We start from the raw sequence: 25,282 nt of genomic DNA, 5'->3' as shown, positions 1-25,282 counted from the left end.
AATGTGCATGTCTATGGGCCGATTAGTAGATATTTTCTAGCAACATGAGGACAGTGCAAGTACCTCCTAGAGACATGGCACATACCCCCTGAGGTATTGTACATACAGTATATAACAGGTTGAGTACCGGGGTTGTAGACTATATTGCTGATGAACAGTGTGTAACTATGGGCAGAAAAGTAGATATTTTCTAGCAACATTTATGTCAAAGATGTGTTCTAAGGTTTTCTTGTCTTTTTAATATATAAATGACAGCAGGGAAACTTTACAAAAAAAAGTTATATTGTACACTTGCAGGTGGTGTCTTAAAGATCTCACTTTGGTGGTAAATGAATTAGCCAGGCCTCCCGCAGTGAAAGGAGGATTCTGACGACTTCAATGAATATGTTTGAACACGATGGTGGGCTAGATGTTCTGCCAGCCATAGCATGATGAATGGAACTTCTTTCCTTTGATTCATACTATAGCTTAAAGTCTCTGAACACACACACAGTACACGATTGCCAGTGTAGGTTGCTTCAGGCTAAACTGGCACAATTCTCTTTTATGTTCTACAAAACATATGCTCAATCACTTTTGTTTTTGGACACGCTTATGTGCACTGCAAGGAGCATTTCAAGTACTCTTACTGTGACTGTACTTAAGAACTGAAGAAATAAGAAGGGTGATGGACTAACAGCTTGGACATTCGAGATCTTCTCATATTTGATGTACAATTAGAAGGTTTTTTTCTCAAGTTTTATTGCCCTGGGCTGTCTTTGTCTTATTGATCAAGCTCTATCGAATACAACACTGCCAAAGGAACAAGCCAAAAGCTTTTACTGACATTTAGTAATATGAAGCTGATTCAGAACTGGTGATAGTTGAGCAGTAATCCATAAGTACATAAATATTGGTCACTGCACAGATATAAAATATAGCATAGACTTTGTATAGGGTAGCTAAACTTTAAAAAAAAAATTTACACCTCATAGTGACTTGTCAGAAATTTTGATCAGTGGGGGTCCGAGCACTGAGACCCCCACCGATCGCTAAAACTAAGAGGCAGAAGTGCTTGTATGAGTGCTGTGCTGCTTCATTTCTGATTAGCTTTTCTCGGAAAGCCGAGCGAGCGGTGGACCGGCTAAATAGGAAGTCTATGATGAGCCCATATACCGGTCAGAAACAAAGCGGCACATCACTCACCCGAACGCTTCTTTTCCAAATATTATTAGTACAGTGGGCACACAGAAGGGGTGCATGAGATAAGTCCTAAATACGATGGAAAAACACACAAAACAAAGCCGGCAAATCACTAGTAATTTTTAGTCCAATTTTTAATCGAAGCCGATCCTGCTATTCTTTTGTCACTGTGTGTCCAGCTTCTTAATCTTCCAGCGAATATCTAATATCAAGGAAAGTTGCAGCAGGCCGTACATTTCCCCTGCAGCGTTCTGCAGGAAACCCCCTCTATGATGTACATAAGTCTTGCTTTCAATGGGCAGATGTTTGTCAACGCATTCAAGCCGTAATTTCAGACGTAATTCCAGGCGTAAAACACCCGAATTACGTCCGTAATTTGGCCGTGTGAACATACCCTTAGGGTATGTTAACACTACAGCGTCTGTAACGGCTGAAATTACGGGGCTGTTTTCAGGAGAAAACAGCCCCGTCATTTCAGCCGTAACGGCATGTGCAGGCGCTTGAACGCCGCGTCCAATACGGACGTAACTGGAGCTGGTTTTCCATGGAGTCCATGGAAAACGGCTCCATTTACGTCTGAAGAAGTGACAGGCACTTCTTTGACGCGGGCGTCTTTTTTACGCCCCGCCTTTTGACAGCGGGGCGTAAAAAAAATGACCGTCTGAACAGAACATCGTAAGACCCATTCAAATGAATGGGCAGATGTTTGCCGACGCTATTGAGGCGCATTTTCGGACGTAATTTGGGGCTAAAACGCCCGAATTACGTCCGTAAATAGTGTGTGTGAACATACCCTTATTCGGACATATGGTGGACAAATGGATGGCATCAGACTACACTGGTCTTCATTGGATCTGTAGACGCAAAACAGTAATATTTTCAAAATTGCTTCATTTGATGCATTGGAAGATTAAATAAATGGTTGTAAAGTTGGACCTTCCTTCAATAACGACCAAGGTTCTTTATGGTAGGCTTTTTAAAGATCGTGGTCAAATCTATGGCCACGTTAATACTAGTATGCTTGAGGCCTCTGTCAGTAGTTTTCTTTTTTATTTATACCATGCGACTTCCCTTTTTATTAAAAACGACTGCAGATAAATCTGGTGTGTACAGACAACATGCTTTAACGCAATGACAGCTTTATCATGATTTAATTCACACTAAGGAAATGAATATTAAATGGCATCTGGAATATGGCTGCTAATATTTCTGCCAGGGAAATTTCCTATATCTACGCGTACGTTTGGTTTTAATTAATATTTTTTGAGATGACAATCACTTTAGGATGTGTTCCTGGCTAAGCGCATTCTGTGACATGGAACATTCGGTAGGTACGCGACTGTCTAATTTTTGCTGTAAAGCAATTACATGTATATAATTAGTGGAGAACGGCCGTCAAGCAGTTCATTGGATGAAGATAAAACATAATGATTTCCGGGGTAATGATGGTTGAAAGTGAGTTGTGTCAGTGAGTTTTATGTGGTTGTTTCTGGAGACACATTGAGCTGTGACTACTTGATAAAGTGGATAATTGTGTATTGCAGAAACTGGTAAAAATGCAACGCTCTAGTATAGTTTGGGTTATATCTTAGGTATCAAGGTATTTTGTTGTCTAACAAGGTCCCCCTCATTCAGTGATAGTGACACTCACTGGATAGCACTTTTGTCATCTGCACGGACATTGTAGGTTTCTCCCGCACTCCAAATACTTACGTACTAATAGGTTCATTGGCTTCCATTTACATCGGCCCTAGTGGCCCTAGCACGTGTGGAGGTGATCCTCAGTGGGATTGGAGACTAATATCAGAACAATCAGTGTACAACACTGGAATATGTTGCCATTATAGAAGTAATAGAAAAAAAATTTGAGTGATAAAATTTTGTCTTCTGTTAACTTATATACCCCGAAAGTTTTAACAGCGTCAGTTATACTTCAGGTTTTTCTCTCTGCAGTACAAATATGTTATATTCTTTTACATGGCCTTTCAGGCATTCATCATATGGACTATGCAGTGACCCTGTGATTATGGTACGTGTGCAGAATGAGGCAGTGTAAGCACTGAATCCCTGTCACATTAGGGCTATGTCACCCTTGTAAGTTCAACCAATCAACCACCCCTTATATTCCTTCCCATTAACACAGCGAGAATGATGGAATGCTCCGCAGTGTCTAGACGCTGACACTGAGTGCGATAATAAGCTGATGTTTTCACTTAGTGGAATGGGCGGACAAGCTAAATGTGTGGTGCAGAGGGGCATACAATTACAATAAGGCACCTTCTTAAAGTGAATATGTCATGCGTAGATAGATAGATAGATAGATAGATAGATAGATAGATAGATAGATAGATAGATAGATAGATAGATAGATAGATAGATAGATAGATAGATAGATAGATAGATAGATAGATAGATAGATAGATAGATAGATAGATACAGTGTTATAGAGAATACCCACACATCAGAACTGCTAAGAAAAATTTCCCAATACTAGTACTCAAGTTTTTTATATAGAAATTTATTTGGGGAGATTTATTAAGATTAGCGTTTCATACGCCAGTCTTAATAAACATATCGCTGGAGTAAGATAATTGTGTCACATTTTCCGGCTGGTCGTGTGTAACAAGCACAGACACAGGGAGTGCGACCACGGCCAGGCCCAATCAATATTAAATAAAATAAAAAATGCTCACCTTACTGCTCCGCTTCCCTCCTCAGGCTCTCACAGCATGCTATGGCTCATACAACGTACCTACACCGAGCAGCATCAGGGCCTTTTATGTGACGCAGCACTCAACGGCCTGAGTTCTGCGTCACATACAACTTGCGTCAGTACCTTGTATGAGCCACGGCCTGCTGTGCGAGCCTGAGGGAAGAAGCGTAGCGGTGAAGTGAGTATATTTTTTTATTTTATTGTCTGATGTGGAACGAGGGGTAGTCTGATTTGGGAGTGAAATCTACAGCCCCAAGGAGAATTATAGTAAATCTGTTACGTGTGACCCTGCCCCTTTTGTAAAGCCGTGCCCCCTTTTTTCTAAAGTGTCGAGGGCAGTTTATAATGCCCCCCCCCCCAAAAAAAAACGCAATCTACCCTGCGACTTTTGGGCCTTTTGACACTTTTCTAGGCTAGAAAACTAGCGGAGGAAGGTTATTAAATTTCCTAATTGTACTAATTACCGTTTCTGTGCAAGTATGAGTTTCCAAGAATGACCTCAGGCCAAAAGGAGAGATTTACTAGAAAACATATGGAAAAAACTGTGCCACAAAAAGTGGCATACATGCTGTGCGCCTAATTTAATATGTGTTTTAGACACTTTTTGCAACTTCCTTAACGGTTTTGAAAGTATCTAGAAAAAGAGGTGTGGCTAAAAAGACTCGTAAAATGGGTCAAATTAATCAATGGCATATGCTAGTTTTTGGCGCAAAATATTGATGTTAAGTATGGCAGCCAAGAAGTGGCGTAAGGAAGAGGAAACCGTCGAATATATCTAGCGAGTTGCACCAAATTTGTCACACAGCGTGCGCCACTGAGATGTATTTGGCTCACTATCTGCCAGTCTGGTCTAGATTTATCCCATTTAAATTTAGGATAGTATTAATAAATCTGTCTTAGGGTATGTTCACACGCAGAGTCAAAAACGTCTCAATATACGGAGCTATTTTCAAGAGAAAACCGCTCCTGATTTTCAGACGTTTTTTGTGCCACTCGCGATTTTCGCGGTGTCTTTCGCACCGTTTTTTGAGCTTTTTTTCACTAGAGTCTATGGAAAACGGCTCCAAAAATGTCCCAAGCAGTGTCCTGCACTTCTTTTTCGCGGCCGTTTTTTTCCGCGTAACAAAAATGCAGCGAAAAACGCTCCGTCGGAACAGATTTTTCGGCCGTGTGAACAGACCCTGACAGTTTCCAGTATTTTTTAAGCGATATATTCATATTCCAAAGTCAGAACAATTGATTTGTTCTCATAGACAGAAATGAGTCAAAGCCTCAATGTTTTGAACTTTATTTTGTACAACAGACATTAAATATTTGGAACTTTCAATACATTTTATGCTATTTGCTAAATTGTACAAGACAGCAGTAGATAGTTGACTCATGAACATTATCTCATTTGAGGCATTTGCAGTTAAGAATCTTTGTGTATATAGATTGAAGCTGCTTTCCATTTATCCTAACTGCACGTTAGCTGACCGCTTTGTGCTAGCACAGTGATATAAAATAGTCTTTTATATATACACCCGATGACCAAAAACATTTTACTGCCATAAAGGACAATTAAAACCTCGTTTAGAGATACCCGTTCATATTTACATAATTGGTACAATAAAAATCTATTCAAATGACAGTCATGTTGTGCAAGGCTAAGGTCAATGGGTGGAGAATGCATTCATTTATAGATTGGATTATTCCTCTAGATTCAAGTCAAAAGCAGGGATGTCTGACTACATCTAAGTCAGACATCACTTCTAAGTTGTATGTTACACTTAATTAAAGGGGTTGTACAGGATTAAAAAATAGCTTTCTTCATAGAATAATTTTCTTTTCCATAGCTTTCTTCGAAAAATAGTGCCACATCTGTCCACAGGTTTCACTTTAATGGAGCTGAGCTGCAATACCAGACACAACCCATGGACGGGTATGACGCTGTTTATGGGAAAAAATAGCCATCCTTTTTCTAATCCTGAACAAACCCTTACGCCTCATGCACACGACCGTTGTGCCACTCGGGACGTTTTTGACGGCATCCGAGTGGCACCCGATAGTCTTCATGGACCCATTCACTTTAGCGGGTGAATCGGGTCCATGAAAAATTATCTGAGTCTCCGATCCGAGGAAAGATAGGACATGTTCTGTTCTATCTTTCCTTGTATCACTTAGGGGACTCGGCCGGCGCAGACGGTCGTGTGCATGAGGTGTAAAACTAGACTTTTTCAATGTCTTAAAGAGGCTCTGTCACCACATTATAAGTGCCCTATCTCCTACATAAGGAGATCGGCGCTATAATGTAGATGACAGCAGTGCTTTTTATTTAAAAAACCGATCTATTTTCACCACTTTATTAGCGATTTTAGATTTATGCTAATGAGTTTCTCAATGGACAACTGGGCGTGTTTTACTATTGACCAAGTGGGCGTTGTACAGAGGAGTGTATGACGCTGACCAATCAGCGTCATACACTTCTCTCCATTCATTTTGTCAGCGCATAGGGATCCTTTTAGATCACTATGTGCTGTCTTATACTAACACATTAACGATACTGAAGTGTTTAGACAATGAATAGACATTCCACGGGATGTCTATTCACAATCTGTGCACTTCATTACTGTTTCTGTGGTAGTTACAGCAAGATTACGCTGTAAATGACAGGTTACAGCGAGATTACGCTTGCTCTGCTGTAACTACCACAGAAACAGTAACGAAGTGCCGGGATTGTGAATAGACATCCCGTGGAATGTCTATTCACTGTCTAAACACTTCAGTATTGTTAATGTGTAAGTATAAGACAGCACATAAGGATCTAGCAGGATCCCTATGCGCTGAGTAAATGAATGGAGAGGAGTGCATGATGCCGATTGGTCAGCGTCATACACTCCTCTGTACAACGCCCACTTGGTCTAAAGTAAAAACACGCCCACTTGGGCATTAAGCAACTCATTAGCATAAATCTAAAATCGCTAATAAAGTGGTGAAAACAGATCGTTTTATTAAATAAAAAGCACTGCTGTCACCTACATTATAGCGCCGATCTCCTTATGTAGGAGATAGGTCACTTATAATGTGGTGACAGAGCCTCTTTAAGTGACAAGTTATCACGCTGCAGCAAGTTATCAAAATCAAGATAAGAATTGCTACATTTGTAGATGGCCACTAATAGGACAAATGCAAAGGTGTTATCGATGTGAGACAACCCCTTTAAAGGAAGAATCCACCTAAGTGATCTTCTGATTCATCAATGAAATGTGTGACTAGGTCATAGTGGTGGTGTCTGTGGGCTTGGATCTCCACTGCTTTTGCAATCAAAACCTGTTAGCTCCTTCTTTGGGGGGATTTCTGTTACTAAAATTGTCTGACTCAACTTTCTCAGCATTGAGCCATTTAAATCAATGGCAGTTACGTAGAAACTTGTGTTAGACATTTCAAATAATCAAAATCTCTGAGTGGAGCTTGAGAGATTGAGTATTTATCTGTAGACCACATTAATGCGATCTTTTGACATCTTTATTTTTATGTTCCAACGACATATTAGACATATTTATGGATAGATCTCCCCTTTAAATCTTACCTATTAACATATTTATTAACATTTTTACATTCTTGGAGTCATTTTCTTTGTACATATAACGTATGTTAGATAGATAGATAGATAGATAGATAGATAGATAGATAGATAGATAGATAGATAGATAGATAGATAGATAGATAGATAGATAGATAGATAGATAGATATAAAATTGTAAAAAAAATTCCTCTGAAGGTGACCGCACCAAAATGGATTAGAACTATCTTGAGGGTCGTTCTGCGTAGACTATCTATAATAATACAATCGTGTTTTTGTAGTCACAGGATAAGGTATTACCTATCATGTCAGTGTCAGAATAAGCTACACCTAGTACTTTGATGCTGGAGTGCCTGAATTACTGTAGCACAACTAATGACTACATTATGGAATTCTTTTTCCAGCTGACAGTAAAACAGATAGTTCTGACATTTGCCTCGTTGTGTTCATCAGTTTGGTATGCGCCCTTATCACACCCTGCTCTTGATGTTTATCTATAGTACGTAGGGGTCCTCTTAGCTATGTGATGCTAGATGAAGACTTTCGCTTACAAGACTTTTAACATTGAAGAATAACATTAGGCTGATTCCTTTTTTTTTAATTCGAATTTTCAGTTATATGGAAGGTAATTGCTTTGGATGAAACAAATCTGCACATTTCATAGTGAAGTTTGCTGCTTTAGTTCTGCTTTTATTTTTTAACGATTTTATATTTGCTACTACTGGTTGGTATTGATTAATATAATAAGTATAGATTATGTACAGCCATATCTAGGATTCTAGTGTAATATATCCAAGTAGTGTCATTCTGCTTGGTGTGTGTTTATCAGAAGGTGTGGAGAGGGGACCCCATAACAAAAATCAAAATGGGGTACATTCTGATGCTGATTTATACCCCAAGAGACTATGACAATTTTTTTAAATATTATTTCTTATGTAGAAGAAAGGAATAACCTGACCCCTGGTTCTTTCTCTCTTGTTGCCATGTCTGTGGAGAAGGATGCCCTGCGCAGTGTCACAATGGCCATAGGGAAGGGAGTGGAGCCAACCATAGCTGGCCCCTTTTTTTAACAGCCTCATTAGAGCTTTACTGCTTATATTGCCTTTACCCTCTTGTTTTTTTTTACCGTTTGCATCGAATATCACAAATCTTAAAGCGGTAGTCCAGGTCTAAAGCAAAGGGTCTGATTGTTTTCCTTTTTTTCCAGAAACAGCGTTGCTCCATTTTATGGGCTGTGTCTAGTATTGCAGCTCAACCCCATTTAAGTGAATGTGGCTAAACTGCAACACCAAACACAGCCCATGGCCAAGAGTTGGGCTGCTTCTGGAAAAAAGGAGCCCCATTTTTCTAAACTTGGTCAACCCCTTCAAGCTATTAAACACAATAGTTGTGGTCACAGTTAAGCCAAATTCTACCTTTGGGAAAAAGCAGCATTCTTCTGTCCACAAAAGGAAATATCTAGATTCAAAAAGAGGAATTAATATTTCGAGCATGAATCAATTAAAAGTGAACAATACCAAATACATTGTCTGTTTTTCATAACCCCCTTTCTAAAGTTTGTAACTTCTTTCTTTTTTTGGAGGGGGGGAGGAAATGAATGTGGAAAACTCACCTATTTGTATTTAGATTCTGAAATCCTGGGAAGTATTTTGCATCCAAAAGTGGGTGATATCCAAAGCTCAGAAAGCTGTTCTTTGTAGTTGAAATATGACTCCTTGAAAGCTTGTTTAAAGAGTGGTAGATTTAAGGAATGGATATTTAGTAAAGGTGGCAGACATTAAGGTGGAAAAGTAATTCTGGCTTAACTTCAAAGGAAAGAAAGAATCCGATATGAAAAAAAACACAATTATTTGTCCATGTTGTATTTAAGGTTTTATATTTTTTTTGTAGTCATAATATGTAAGGCTATGGCAGATAACTGTCAAAGAAATATATTTTAGGGTATGTTCACATGGCTTATTTTCAGCCGTTTTTCGGGCCCGTATACGCCCCATAAAATGGCTAAAAATACAGAGGCTGAACGCCTCCAAACATCAGCCCATTGATTTCAATAGGAAAAACGACGGAGCTTGTTCTACGCGGCCGTTTGTAAAAACGGCGCATAAAAAATGCTCTTAAAAAAGAAGTGCATGTCACTTTTTGAGCCGTTTTTCATTGTCTCAATAGAGAAACAGCTCCAAAAACGTCTGTAAAAACCGCAAAAAAAAGCTTGATGCTTAAAAAACGGCTGAAATTCCCTTGAAAACGGCTCTGTATTTTACGGCCGTTTTTTGTTTGCCGTGTGAATATACCCTAAGGGTAAATGTTGCTATACCTTCAAAAGTAGGAGTCTCATTTCTATAATGTCTTATTCACACGACAGGGTCCCGCCCGAGCCCGAGTGTCGGCCAATAAAATCGGCCGTTTTTCCCGCTCGGTTTGCATTAGTTTTGCATCCGTTCCGGGCCAGGCATATCTGGACAGTGACATCAGGGGCAACTCCTGAAGGGGAATCCCCATGTGGCCGGTGATTCCACTTCATGAAAAGCCCCTGTCGTCTGTGTCCATTTATGGACACTGAACGTTACTGGCTTCGCCTGGTGTGGAATCCCCGGTCACAGAGTGTTCGGGGATTCCGCTTCAGGAGTTTCCCCTGATGTCACTGCCCAGATATGGACAGAGACAAAAAAGCGGTCTGTCCAGGAGCGGAATCCCTGAACACACGAGGATTCCGCTCCTTCAGGGAGCTAAAGTGGGGCTAGCACATAGCAGAGCAGGGAGATACCTCCCTGCTCTGCTATAGTGGCGTCGCTACAGTAGTAGCAGCAGCTGCTAGCAGCGCCATCGGCCATGGAAGGTGTCTTTGGGCCAGGGCGCTTTTACAACAATCAGGGGAAGGGAGCCAGCGCAGTGCTCCCTTCCACCTGCTGTACACCCCGGCCCTGCCACACAGTGTATAAACTTACCTCCAGCGTACAGCCATTCGTCAGAATGGCATAAACTCCTCCTCCTCACATGCACTCTGCGCTGTGAGGAGGGAGCGAGCGACGGAAATACATGGCCATCACTCGGGACACATTCCGGTGATGGCCGTGTATTACCCGGCCCCATAGACTTCTATGGGGGCCGGGTAAACGGCCGAAAATAGGACATGTCCCATTTTTGACGGCCAGGTTTCCCGGGCCGTCAAAAAATCGGTCGTGTGAATAGCCCCATTAGGGGTCTATTGTTCCTACTGCAGCCGGGTGACGGCCATTTTATGAACGGCCGTCACCCGGCCGGGAAACCCTGTAGTGTGAATAAGGGCTAAGGGTATGTTCACACGCAGTGACCAAAAACGTCTGAAAATACGGAGCTGTTTTCAGGCGAAAACAGCTCCTGATTTTCAGACGTTTTTGTAGCAACTCACCTTTTTCGCTGCATATTCTACGGACGTTATTGGAGCTGTTTTTCTATAGAGTCAATGAAAAACGGCTCCAAAAACGTCCCAAGAAGTGACATGCACTTCTTTTTCGCGGGCGTCTTTTTACGAGCCGTATTTTGACAGCGACGCATAAAATTACACCTCGTGGGAACAGAACACCGTAAAACCCATTGAAAGCAATGGGCAGATGTTTGTAGGCGTAATGGAGCCGTCTTTTCAGGTGTAATTTGAGGTGTAAAACACCTGAATTACGTCTGAAAACACTGCGTGTGAACATACCGTCAGTATCAAAGCTTGATGTATGAATTTATCAGATGTGCTTTGTCTACTTGGAAACTGCTTCAGTTAAAGGGAACCTGTCACCAGAATTTCACCTATTGAGCTTTACATATCTCTCGCAGGCCGCTGCTATCAAAAGTTCATTGCCATTATCCTCTCTCCTAAACTCCTCCTCAGACTGTAAATAACGGCCTGCAAACATTTTGCGCCATTTATCGTAATAATCCGGTGTCCCGTTGTGCGCACACACCAGAAGAGGACATCAATGCACAGGTGCAGTATTTTGTGTGCTGGGTAAAGGCGAGGAGCTGTCAATCAGAAGTAAGGAGGCAGGAAAAACTCGGAAAGACTTGAGGAATGAAGATTTGACTCTTTTCAAACGAAGATCTGACTCTTTTCAAATGAAGATCTGACTCTTTTATGCTCATTTGCATACAGTGTGGAACACTAAAAAGCTGAATACTAAAGCTACAGAGCCGACTAAGAAGACAACTATAGGTTATAAAGAAATGATTTTTCACACACTACCACTCGGTAGTGCTGGTTTAATAGGTCAAATGCTGGTGACAGGTTCCCTTTAAGGGCCTTTTACATGGGGCAATTATCATGTAAAATATTTTAATATAGAGTAAAAGTTCACAATCATTGGCTAGTACAGACATGTGCAACAATTACACGATTATAGAGAAGTTGCTTGCTTGTCGTTTATTGGATCTTTTAGAATGACCTGAATATTATCGTTTGTCATTATATTTCCTCGTGTAAACAGACATCTGCTAGTCGTTAACAGGCGAGACAATAGGAAAGGAGTAAAGACAAGCGTTCTCAAAAGCAACTAAAGTTATGAAAAAACATACGATTATTGTTTCATATGAATGCATGTTTATCAAACATTTAGGACTTGCTATAGATCAGAGCTTGTTTTTGGTTTTTTTTACCAATTTATCTTCTAGTGCAAAAGTACCCTTAAGGCCCTTTTATACTGGCAAATTATCGGGCAAAGGAGCGTTTATAGAACGCTCGTTCCCGATAATTGACCTGTGTAAACAGGGCAATGATCAGCCGAGCAAACGGGAGATGCGCTGCCGACACAATAGAACTGTATGGGGACAAGCGATCGGAGTAACGAGTGCTCGTCCCCATACTAGCCCCTTTTGAAAGGAGCAAACGAGAGCCGATCAATGAGCTGTCTTGTTGATCGACGCTCGTGTACACGGCCATGTCGGGCCGTGTAATACAACATTTACTGTTCTCTCTAACAGGGGTTGTATCAGATAACAAAAAGGATCTGCTTTTTTTCTCTAAACAGTAACACTCTTGTCCATGGGCTGTGTCTGGTATTCCAGCTGAGCCTCATACTCTTTATTCTTACTGTGCTTTTCCGCTATATTCTTACAATGCTCTACAGCAGAGTTCCCCAACCTTTTATAGGTCTCAAGCTACTTTAAAGGCAATGGATGTGTTGACCCCCACTGAGTATTAATATCAAAACAGCCTACTAAATATATGAGTGATTGATGGCTTTTACCCGAGTGTTATCTGATCAGTGATATGTTTTTGACCCTAGCCCAAATTATAGTAATCTTATAACATACATGGTGTCACTAGTGTGGAACTGCTAAGAGCTCTGGAGCCACATGCAGGTGACCCTAGAGCCACATGTGGCTTATAACCCACTGGTTGGAGAACATTGTTCTACAGAGATTTAAAAAAAAAATTTTTTTATATGTTTCATGATAAGTCAAACATTTTCTAGCAGAATAGATTATGTTAGTTAAAAAATAGTCACTAGTGAGTAGATAGTAGGCCTGATTATTTTAACACATGCAGCATATGGTATACATATCAATGGAATTATATCTGGTGTGTGTTTCCATGCAGAACCATAGTTACTGCACTGGTTGCACTGGTTGCCCATCCCCTTCAGAATTAAATTCAAACTTTTAACTCTTACCCACAGCGCTGCACCTCCTTACATCTCCTCTCTCATCTCTGTCTACCACCCTACTCGCGCTCTACGTTCCGCCAACGACATTAGATTAACATCCTCCGTAATCCGAAGCTCCCACTCCCATCTCCAAGATTTTTCTCGTGCTGCACCAGTCCTCTGGAATGCGCTACCCCAGATAATCAGATTAATTCCCAATATCCACAGTTTTAAATGTGCCCTGAAAACACATCTTGTTAGACAGGCCTTTAACATTCCCTAATCAGACTCCTTTCTTTGGCCCCCTTTTAACAATTAGTTATCAGAACATAGCCCCCTCATTCAGCAGTATCCCCCACACTCCTTGCAACCCTCATGCACTTCATGTCCTTCATACACAGACACTGGCTGGTGACCGGCTCATAGAGCTTTATGTGCACTACCCCATATGTATAAAAGATGGCTGGACTATTGTACGTAACAAGCACTTTTTACAGTTTGCGTCTCCCTTATTTCCTCATAGATTGTAAGCTCTTGCGAGCAGGGTCCTCACTCCTCTTGTTTGAATTGTAAATCAGCTTTGTCACTATGTAATGTCTGATATTGTTTGTACATGTTCCTCTAAATTGTAAAGTGCTGCAGAATATGTTGGCGCTATATAAATAAAGATTATTATAGTTCTAATCATAGTCAAATGTGATTGACATCTGTTAAGTCTTCAGAGTGTGGTAGTCCAATTTGTAAGAAAGTTTTTTATTATAAAATTTTGCAGTTCAGTTCATTGAGGAGTGAGAGGGATATCTGCCAATAAAATATTGGATTTATCCATAAATTGGATTTCATATAAAAGTGAAGTCACCTTTGGAAGTAAAAGTATAGTTTACTAACGCGCCTTTCTTCTTTCAAAATTGTCTTTCTCCTAAATACAAAATATAATATGTAAATACTATATTTCAACAATTCCCAATTTATTGAATGATTTTACTGAATATAACCAGGGAAATAAATCATATTTGTATTGTGTTTCAGGATATTCAAGCAGAAATTGATGCCCATAATGATATTTTCAAGAGCATTGATGGGAATAGGCAGAAGATGGTGAAAGCTTTGGGAACTTCAGATGAAGCATCATTGCTTCAGCACAGACTTGATGATATGAATCAACGTTGGAATGATTTGAGGTCCAAGTCATCTAACATCAGGTAAAAAAAAAAAAAGTGTTTTTTTTTTTTAAATTGGAAGAATCGTAGTATATAGAAAAGTTAATTAAGGTCTGTTTATACAATTAATCTGAAATCTATTATGAAACTTTAAAACAGGCGATGGACCAAAGAAAGTAAAAAAAAATTGGATTAGCCATATAAACAGTCGTTTTGATTAACTTTGCTGGTTTTGTTCTACTTTTCCGGTTTTGATCAAGGAGCCTGTTACCGTGATTTGGAAGGGGAGTGGACTCATGTAAGGGGCTGGGGTGTCAATGAGGGCTGATGGCATCAGTCCTCCCAGAGAATTGTATACTGATCAGGAATTATATAGTGATATAGTGGCATTTGGCTAATACAGTCTGTTAAAGAATATGTAGTTATAAATGTGCTGTTTTCATGAGGGGAGTGCTCGTGTGCCTCTCCCCACCTCCACCGGCCCGTCTCACCAGTGACTGATGTCTGTCGTGTATCTGCATGGCAGCCATCAATCACTGGTGAGCAGGGCAAGGACCGTTGTCGGGGTAGGGTTAGGTCTCCTCTCATAAATACAACGGACTCATAACTATAGGATAATCACAGAGACATTATCAATAACCCCATAAGCCACCTCAGACCACCAGCATTCAGTATTACCCTTTAAACCAACCTCATCTGTGAGGAAACACAAGGTATTAATTCCTAAGCACAGTAGATTTAGAGGTTGTTGACTCTTGTTCCCCCGCTGATTGAATTCCTGGGAGCGCTACTGATGGAGAAGGGGGAGGGAAAAATTATGAAATTCTATGAGCAGCCCGCTACTATTGCAATATATGTATCAGCCTTAGATTTGATGGTTATATAACATAAGTTGAAAAACAAAAGCATTGATGCCTGGGCCTCAGTGATACTATTACACAGCAGCTCCATAATGATTGTAACATCTAAAGCCAGAGTAAACTTTACCTATCTGATATTAGATTTAAATAGATTTTAATAGACATTACATTTATATACCTGACATTGCAGTCAAGAGTCTACAAAGATAGAATTCTGCTTTTGTTTGCTTGAACAGTTAAGTATTCTGCATGTGTCTCGCCAAATGCAATTTAAAATGCTTGTTCCCAGGTAGAAATAGCCTTGGATATATATGGTCTTTCACCTTACATAACGTTCATACTTGAAATGAAAGGCTTTTAAAACCTTCCAGCCCTTGCGTTCAAAGTTTATCTTAACGCTTTTCAACATGAAAAGAACAGTTTTATAGAGATGTGTCCTTCCTTACCTTTCCTCATATCTCAACATATCCTGAGATGTGTAACGTGAGATGATCAGCTTTGAAAAAATAAACACATGAATTTGAGATTCTCTGTTACAAGATGTCTATTCTATGTGTAAAAACATCTTTACTATAAAAGCGAATGTCCGTATTCGCTTTTATAGTATTGGATTCTGATCATGTGATAATGGCTGATAACAGCGAACAACAGCGAACAACATTTACGAAAACCTTCCTGAACACCCGAAGTACCTATGTGTCAAATTTGGGGTCAAATAATTCAGGTGTTTGGATGCCTATAGAGGACAACAAATCCAGTATAGGTACAGTTAGTTTACGGCGAGTAACACATCGAGTAAAGAAAAATGTCTTGGTTGTTATGGAAACCTGGTCTAAAACTGTGTGTATGTGAGTGAGGCTAAGAATGAAGGACCTGCGAGCTTCCATTGGCTAATACAGGTCATCTGGTGTGATATGGAGGCAGGTACCTGATGTGGAAGCCAGAGGTGTCATATTTGCTTTTGTGAATATGTCGAAAACGGTAGGTCCTAGAGAGCTGAAACCTTCAGAAGCGCGTGATTTACTTATGTGCCAAATTTGGTGCAGTGGTCCAGTCATTTGGCCAAGCATAAAGAACATGCAACAGACAACTGACAACATAAATGTATTTTTATATATATATAGAGAGAGATAGGTGTAAATGCAAATATAGAGGCTGGTCATGAGTAATACCACAGTGTAGATCAAATATGTGGCACTCTGCAAAATGGTCTGGGTGCTATAGGTAGGGTTCCCACCCCGTCAATATTGATAAGGTAAAACTCAAGCACTCTTCTGGTTAAATATGCAAAGAAAATATAAAATTTTCGGATCAGGCAATGTAATAGAGAAAATATGTAACATTTCAGCCACAATCCGGCCTTTGTCAAAACTCTATTGCAGCTGGTCAATAGAAAAAGTTGCTGGAGCGCTATAGGTAGCTTGTACCATGCAGAAAAATTACATATTTTCTCGATTACATTGATCCGAAAATGTTATATTTTCTTTGCATATTTAGCCAGAGGAGTGCTTGAGTTTTATCTTATCAATGGGTAATTACCACAGACCACCAATAGAAAAAACAAAAACAACCAGAGTGTGAAAGGCCACATAAGAAAGGAAGGAGAATTTGTGATGAACAGGTATTGTGAGCGTCCATGATTAACTGCGGAGTATATGATTTCTACACAATGTCTAAATGTGAAACCATTCAGCACCTAAAGTCAGCGACCATCCTAGTCAGTTACTAGGGCCTCATGCACACAGTATATCAGCTCAGTGTTTTATGGAGCCGTAGTAGGGCAAGGGGGTACTACTGAACCTCCATATGCCTCCAATATAATATGCAGGCATACAGACGTTTATTTGTCTGATTTTCATAAATCTGACAGCATGTTCGCACGGCTTATTTTCAGGCTGATTTTGGAGTGTAAAAGTACGTTCCAAAATGCACTTTAAATAAGCCTGCAAACAGTTTCCCATTGATTTAAATAGGAAGTACACTGTGCTGTTCACATGAGGCGTATTTTTATGCTGATGAATTAAAAAAAGCCTTGTAAAAAGAAGTAGCATAAAAAAAGCTTAAAAAAAAACAAAGCTTCAAAATGAGCTTGAAATGAAAAGAAGCTTCATTTTCTGCTACAAGTAACGCCTTGAAATCAGAGGCTGTTTTCCCTTGAAAACGGGCTCGTAATTTTCAGCCACTTCTTATGTACGTGCGAACGTACCCTCACTAATATAGAATAGCGGCTTGCTGTATTGTATGCTGTTTTATTGAGGTATTGTCGCCTGGAAGCAACACCTCATAGACACCATACAGGGTACATAGAGTCCCATCGGTCCATGGGCTGTGTCTGGCATTAAGGGGGTTTTACACGGGGCAATTATCGGCCAAACGATCGTTCATAGAACGCTCATTCCCGATAATTGCCCAGTGTAAACAGGGCAGCGATCAGCAGATGATCGAGCAAACGCTCGATCATCTGCTGATCGTATAGTTTTAAAAAAGTTAAATATTATCTTTGTCGGCAGCACATCTCCCTGTGTAAACAGGGAGGCGCGCTGCCAACGTGGTAATAACGTATGGGGACAAGCGATCAGAATAACAACCACTCGTCCCCATCCATAGCTCCATGTGACAGGAGCAAACCAGTGCTGATCAATGAGCTGGGAAGGAAGCCGTAAATTGTGTAGGTAGCAGTCAATTGTGTAAAATCCCTAGAGTTATAAAACGAAGGAGAATACAGCTACATAAAGAAAGAAAATAAATATTACATTACATTTGTGTCATTTTTCTTCAACCTGTTGCTTGCATTACTAGAAACCTTTTAAAAAGCGGAACTTCACTTTCTTTTGGAAATCGCAATTAGCGAGGCTCAGGTCATATTGACGAAGTTTTTAGGTTTTTCAGGTCATATTGAAGAATTATTTTTCTTGCCATTCAGAAATCTAGACTATAGTAAGTCTACATTACATTGCAAGGAACTGCACAATTTTTTTAATCTTTTTTGATTTTCTGTATTGCAGAACACACTTGGAAGCAAGTGCCGATAAATGGAATCGTTTGCTAAAATCCCTTGAAGAACTCAACTGTTGGTTGGATGTCAGAGATGAGGAGCTGAAGAAACAAATGCCTGTGGGTGGAGACGTTGCCACAGTACAACAGCAATATGAGTTTTGTAAGGTAAGGGAAATAAATATATCTCGTCTTATTACAAACCGATGCATCCACTTCATGGACGATAATCATGTTTTAAACTTATTTTATGTCACTGTTAGTTTAAACGTTAAAATTTAATCTAAAAGAGTTGGTTAAAATAAGTGTGGACTTTATGTCACTTTAGACACTTACGTATATAAACATGCGCTTATTACAGTAAAGAACATGTATGTACGAAGACTATATAGTCTTTTCTAAGGCTCTGTTCACATCTGCGTTGTGGCTTCTGTTTATAACAATAGCCATAACACTCTGCCAGATCCAAATGACAGTTGCCAACTTCGCCCAATGGACCCCATTGTCTTACAGTGGGGTCCAACGGGGTTCATTCGTAATGCCTGTCATTTGATGGAAGGAATAGCGCTGTATGCAACACTTTTCCTCCTGTCAATTCTGACGTAATTTGCAATGGAGGTTCCTGACCTTAGAATACCATTATAGTGTATTGGAATATATAGGCGATTATAACAACTCATTTTTACCTACAGAGCACCAACAGTATTCACTTTTAAGAACTGAATATATACAGATCAGCTGGAAATAAGATTTTAAAACTCAATCACACTTGCCTAGTATAGCTCCAAGCCGTGCCGTGCAACTGAAGGAATGAATGCCTACAAACTGGTGCAACATACAGTATAGTTATTCAGTTTAGCACATACATAAGCATACCATCAGATTGGGGAGTCAGGCAAACATAGCCAGCTATAACCCATAGTACCGTGAGGCCTATGGGAAAGTGGCACACGAACTTGGTGGGGCTGAATCAACCTCTGGATAATTTTAGTTTTAGCTTTTCATCTAGTTTTTAGATAAGCATTTCTTTGTAGCCATTTCTGCAGATTTTCTTACTGAGGATCTGTCACTAGTTTATTAATTCCCTATCTCCTAACTAATCTAATAGGCTGATGATTCTAATAACTACAGTGTGATTTTTTTTCTTCAAAATTGTTTATTTGCATAGTTATGAGCATTTTTCTAAATATGCAAATGTGTCTCTAATAGCCAAACAGGAGGGGACTCTTTCTTTTCACTCTGGGCGGTGTAATGTTTTCTGTATGACGCTGTCCAATCAGCATACAGATTCTCTCAATTCCCTGCCCATCAACAGTGTGTTTATATAGTATACAGCTTACATTCCCGACTGTGTATTCAACTGGTGATATCTCCGGTTGTTTCACAGATAGAACTGTGATTAGAATCTCATCTTTCATATGATACCAGAGCTGTTCTAGGTGGTCCACAGATGAAGATATGGTTATTTGAAGCGATCCTCCTTCCCTCCAGCCTCAGTCTCTCACACTGTGTGAAGCGGCTTCATGCTGATAGGACAGCGTCAGAGGCTGTGAGATAGCTCCACCTCAGGAGAATCGCTGGTGTTACCTCCCGGTTGTCTAATAAAGGCTCATTTACATATTTTTTTTAAAAAATAAACTTTTAACATAATAAACATCTTGGGACACAATTTTCACTAGCATTATCAGTGTGACAGTGCCTATTAGATTAGCTAGGAGATTGGACATTACTAAACTAGTGACAGATCCTCTTTAAAGTTTGCCTGAGCCGTTCATCTTTAGTAAAGGTTGTAGCCATTCTAATTTATCCCACTCTCTAAGCATCAAGGGTAACATTGCTATTAAATATATTTGCAAGGATTACAATTTCTAGGTCTTATGTTTGCGGAATTTTAGGCATCACAAGAGAAAACAGTATCAATTTGAAAAGGGATAGTGAGTTCTCATTCCGAGGAGTTAACTATAATTTGATTAAACTTGTTATTTTTGTCTTGGGCATTGCAAATCTCATAATGTAGGTTATTACTCTGCAAATAACAACAAACTCAAGACTAAAAGTATCATAGTTAATAATCAAGTCATAGTGTTTTTATTAACTTCCGTTTATTAATAATGTATACCTCAGCGCAAGTTAATTCCCTTTTCTAATGAAGCATATATTTCACTGTACTGCTATAATATGTTTTATTTTAAAGAGATGGTTTTATTTAATGTTAATATTGAGGATTTTCAGTCGGTTTATTTGCCTTTATAAATCTACAACACCGCCGTGGACAACACTGCTGTTTAGCCTCTGCAATTTCTTTCATTTAACTTCCAAAATAGAACTGTACAGATAGGAGAGAGGGATCCATAATAGGAAACATAACTATTGCAGCTTACCAACATATTTCTGCGTCATTCTGTGTAGACGGGAACATCTATGGCTAAATGAAGTTGATAAAGATCAGACGTGCATTATTGGCACCACCATCTAGTTGTATAATTCTAGGACTTAGATGTCATGGGCAAAAACATATATCCTGGGGAATATCTTTCATTTTTGGTTATTGACTACCATTTAACATTATATCCTCCACACTTCAAGAATAAAACTAACATAATTGTTTCTGTTCTTATTCCGTCACCTGTTAGAAGAGCAGTTTGTCCTTTAGAGCTGCTTTTCCTACTGTACCTGGAGACAGGAAGTTGCAGATATAGTCAACCATTTAGAAAGCTATGGTCGGCTATCTTTGGTCACTAAGTCACCCATCTCCTTCTCCTCTCTTCTCTGAATTCATTCCATTCTGGTACATATTATTCCCATAGTTTTACACATAGTAATTATTGGTTTAAGAAAAGGCACTACTGAGTTAGAAAATCCCACATGCCTGAAACTATGCACACTCAGGGAGCCAGGAATACATGCCTCTTGGGGTTTCCATTTATTTGAATGTGAGGAGCAGTCATGCAGAAAATGACTATAATATGTGGTAAGACATGCAATCTATAAAAAAAAATTGTAGAAGGTTTATAAAAACTGGTGCAAAGGAAAAGTGGAGCATTGGCCCATAGCAACCAATCAGATTCATGCGCTAATTTTTCAAAGGCCCTTTTGAAAATGAAAAAAGCATTCTGATTGGTTTCTATTCGCAACTACTCCACTTTCTCTTTTCCTAGTTTCAATACATTTCCCCCATAGGGTTTTAACAATGCAACCTTGGGTATATTCAGGGCCAATGTCAGGAGCAGGCAAACCTGGCCAGCAGCTTGGGCCCATTGGGTTTGTAGAGGCCCATGGCGATCTGGGTAAACATTCTCAATGCATGACAAGTCAAGGTTTGAATAGACAGGATGCCCACTGTAATTTGCCAAGTTACACTTACATCAGAACAGCGTTACGGGGCAGTACGATGGCTCAGTGGTTGGCACTGTTACCTAACAGTGCTGGGTTCAAATTTGTTTAATGACAACCTATGCATGTAGTTTGTACATTCTCCCTGTGTTTGTATGGTTTTCTTTGGTTTCTTCCTACATACCAAAATCATAATGATAGCTTAATAGGCTTCCTGTGAAATTTTCCCTGTTGAATGTGTGTGTCTGAGAAAGAGAATTTAGATTGTTAGTTATGACAATCTCTGTACAGCGCTACACAATATGTTGGTACTATATAAGTAACAGAATCAATTAAATAAGAAGCTTTTAACAAATAGCTGGAAATACATTTGAAATGCTGCCTCCTTTGTAGCTTACATTTGTTTTTCTGTAACTTTTCCTTTTATACTTTGTGTTTAACATTTCCAGCCACGGCTTAAAACACTGGTTCAACGGTCCCGCTTGTCGCTTCCACGATAAAGCTGTTTTATGTTTGTGGAGTCAATTCCCCGATGGTACATAACTGAAACACCATTGCCTGAGCTGTATGCATCTAGTTTTATGTGGGAAGATGATTTTAGCTGTAAATGAATTGCAGATTCGTGGAAGCACATAGTTCCCTTAAATGTGCCATACTGAGCATTTAAATTAGCACAGTTGAGTTATTATCTGAGCTGACAAACATTATCAAAGGCATTGTTATGGCAAGTCAGCACATACATCATTTGCTATTTCAATCAAATTCTATCAGAATCATTTCTCTGCGGCTTTTTTCTGTTTTTAAGCTTTTCTTCGAATATATGTATTTGTAAACCAAATCAACTTCATAGGGATATGCGGTAATAGGTAACACTGGGGTGCACAGAATTTGTACAATTTGAAAATCAATATAAATACAAAGTTACCATTAAAATAATGAGGAGAGAAAACGAGTAGATTTAAGAATTTTAGTAAATGTCGTTTCCATAAAATGTATTTCAAGGTAGCACTTGTTCATTAAATGATCTTATTTACACATGGTTTTCCAGTCTTATTTAAATAAACCCTAATCATTCTATAATGATAGTTTATGATATAAAGAGAAATTCCCTTAATCCAGAAAGTTTTATAATTCAGCATAGAATTGTGTTGTAATTTAGAATTTTGGCGGTGCCATATGCATTAGCCTTTTATTTTAGGCCGCCTTCTTTGAGACTCTCTACTGTTACAATTACATTGTACATGCTTTTCTTTTATCGTCCAATAATCTGATAACCCGCTACTGATCACCACTACTATCAATATCCCTGCTTGCCTTCAGGAACTAAAACCCCAACCTATTGATGCTGTTGTTACAATGTATCAGGGTAGATAAGAGGTGTCAGCCTGGAGGACAGGAGAGAGATTTGTGCTGCTGTTCCTATGTTTATCTCACTGAAGATCGCCTAAAGGCCCTTTTAAATGGGGGCAAAGGTCAGCCGATGATCGGATCTTTTAAGCTGCCAAAAATGGTTGCTGGTCAGCTGCATAACTCCCAGTATCGGGCAGTGCAAAAGCACCCTAAACTAGTACATTGTAACAAAGCCGTTAACTGTGTTAGCAAGACTAGGTTAACACTGATATTTCACTTTCTCGATGTAAAGAATTTATTTATTTATGCAAGACGGGAAAACTCCTTTAAAGGTGTTATCTGATTTTAAAAAGAAAATTTAGACCATTTATTCCCCCTAGTATAATGCACTTATTAATATGTCACTTGTCTTAAAGTTGCCCTATTTTCCAGTTTTGTAATGCGATTACATGACTGTGTTGCTCCAGATCACTGACGTTTTGTATTCCCACCATGTGACGGTTTCCCGACACTTATAGCGCCAAGAGAACAAAACATCACTGATCACATGACATTTCCTCTGTTCCAACCCCCCCAAAACAAAACATCACTGATTACATGACACTTTGTCTCCTCCAAACCGCCTCCTTAAACAAATCGTGACATGTCATGTGACTTTTTTACTCTAAAACGCCCCCTGATGGAAACGTCACTGGTCATATGACTTTTCTTCTGATACTTATAGAACTTGTTTGAATGGGCTTCCAAAGGAATTTACATAAACTAGCGACTACAGAAGGAAAGATTATAACAAGGCGAGGGGGAGTCAAAGGGCGGTGATAAACCGGAGGAGGGAGGAATTAGAGCAGGGGAGAAAGGGGGAATAAAGCATCAAGGGAACGGTAGTTTTTAGAATGAAAGCAGCGCAGTGGGACTATAAAAATTCAAACTAACAGGGAATTTAAACATTAACACAACAGGGCAGCGGGAGTGAACATGAAATTTTCACAGAAAAGGTATCATGGGGGGACGGGGACGGACGACAAGTGAGTAGGTCTTGATGCAAAACATTTTTTTTTTTATATCGCCGGATAACCCCTTTAGGGGTTTAACCCGTTAGTGACCGGCCCATCGTGTTTCTACGTCGGTCACTAACGGGCCTTATTCCGATGCCATAGACTTTTTACGTCGCGGCATCTGAATAAGTTTACATAGCAGGGAGATGTCAAATCTCCCTGCTCTCAGCTGCCAGAGGCAGCTGAGGGCTGGGATCCTCCCTGCTCTGCCGTGTGAGATCGATATTAGTATCGATATCACACGTTTAACCCCTCAGATGCGGTGCTCAATAGCGAACACCGCATCTGAGTGGTTTTGGAGAGAGGGAGGGAGCTCCCTCTCATCCCACTGACACCCGGCGATAAGATCGCCGAGTGTCTGTGTCTCTAATGGCAGCCGGGAGTCTAATAAAGGCCCCCAGGTCTGCCTGGAGTGAATGCCTGCTAGATCATGCCGCAGGTAAGTAGCTACATGGACTTACCTGCAAACGCCGATGCTGCTGCAGAATCATCTGTAGCCTCTGGTGCCGACACGATGCAGGACCTGTGAGTGACGTCACAGATCTGCACTGCCAGAAGCTGGGCGTTCTGAAGAGAAGTGGATGATACTTCTCATCAGAAAGCCCAGCTAGTAAAAGTAGTAAACACGCCCCGATGTACACACATAATACACGCCCAGTTGTACTTTTACTTTTCAACACGCCCAGTTGTACTTTTGCAAGCCTCATTTGCATAAATACGAAAATGGTCATAACTTGGCCAAAAATGCTCGTTTTTTAAAAATAAAAACGTTACTGTAATCTACATTGCAGCGCCGATCTGCTGCAATAGCAGATAGGGCTTGCAAAATCTGGTGACAGAGCCTCTTTAAGACATCTCTGACTAACTTTATACCATGTCTTGGTTGGCTTACTTAAAAACACTTTTGTGCAGTTTGGTGCCTCTTATGCCAAGCCCTTTGTAACTAAGCCACGCCCCTTGTAGATCGAGTCACAAACATGTGTTCTTTTTGGCGCAGTTCATTAATTAATTTGTCTTGAATTATTTGCGCCAAAAAGAAGGTGCCATTTAGGCCGCAATTCTGGCCCAACACAAATAGTACATTTTCCAATTGTTCCAGATTTTAGTTTTTTGGAATCAGATTTCTAACTAGATTTTTTTTCAAGTAGACAAGTGTGTCTGATTTACAGTTTGCAGTAAATTGAAGAAAGCACATCAAAAATTAATACTAAATGTAATAAACTGCTCAAGCACAAAAATAACAACACATGTCACATAAACACGGCACGCTGAAATCAATGTAGTAGATATATTTTTTGTCATGACTTTTTTTCATGTCATTGATCATGATTAAGGTGGGTGGTCAGAGAACCTTAGAGTTCTTGAGCATCCCATAATTCACTGGATATTATTCCAATTTTCCATCTGTGTATTATTTAGTTATATAAACTATAACGGATAGACAACCCTAAAGTCTGTTGTTCT

General features: G+C 39.7%; 1 protein-coding gene across 4 annotated transcripts in view; it reads left to right on the top strand.

Moving 5' to 3' along the window:
* The window catches only part of UTRN (utrophin), a 603,028-nt gene that overhangs the window by 373,094 nt on the left and 204,652 nt on the right, over window positions 1-25,282 (top strand). For all 4 annotated transcript variants that reach the window (XM_075862837.1, XM_075862834.1, XM_075862835.1 and 1 more), the window contains 2 exons: window positions 14,096-14,268; window positions 18,092-18,248. In XM_075862837.1, the coding sequence (XP_075718952.1) occupies window positions 14,096-14,268; window positions 18,092-18,248 (330 nt within the window). The remainder of the gene's footprint in view (window positions 1-14,095; window positions 14,269-18,091; window positions 18,249-25,282) is intronic.

The sequence above is a fragment of the Rhinoderma darwinii genome, chromosome 4 (genome assembly GCF_050947455.1).
Source record: "Rhinoderma darwinii isolate aRhiDar2 chromosome 4, aRhiDar2.hap1, whole genome shotgun sequence".
Taxonomy (NCBI): Eukaryota; Metazoa; Chordata; class Amphibia; order Anura; family Rhinodermatidae; genus Rhinoderma; species Rhinoderma darwinii.
Note: the sequence above shows the minus strand (reverse complement) of the source record. Positions and strands in the feature narration are given on the sequence as shown.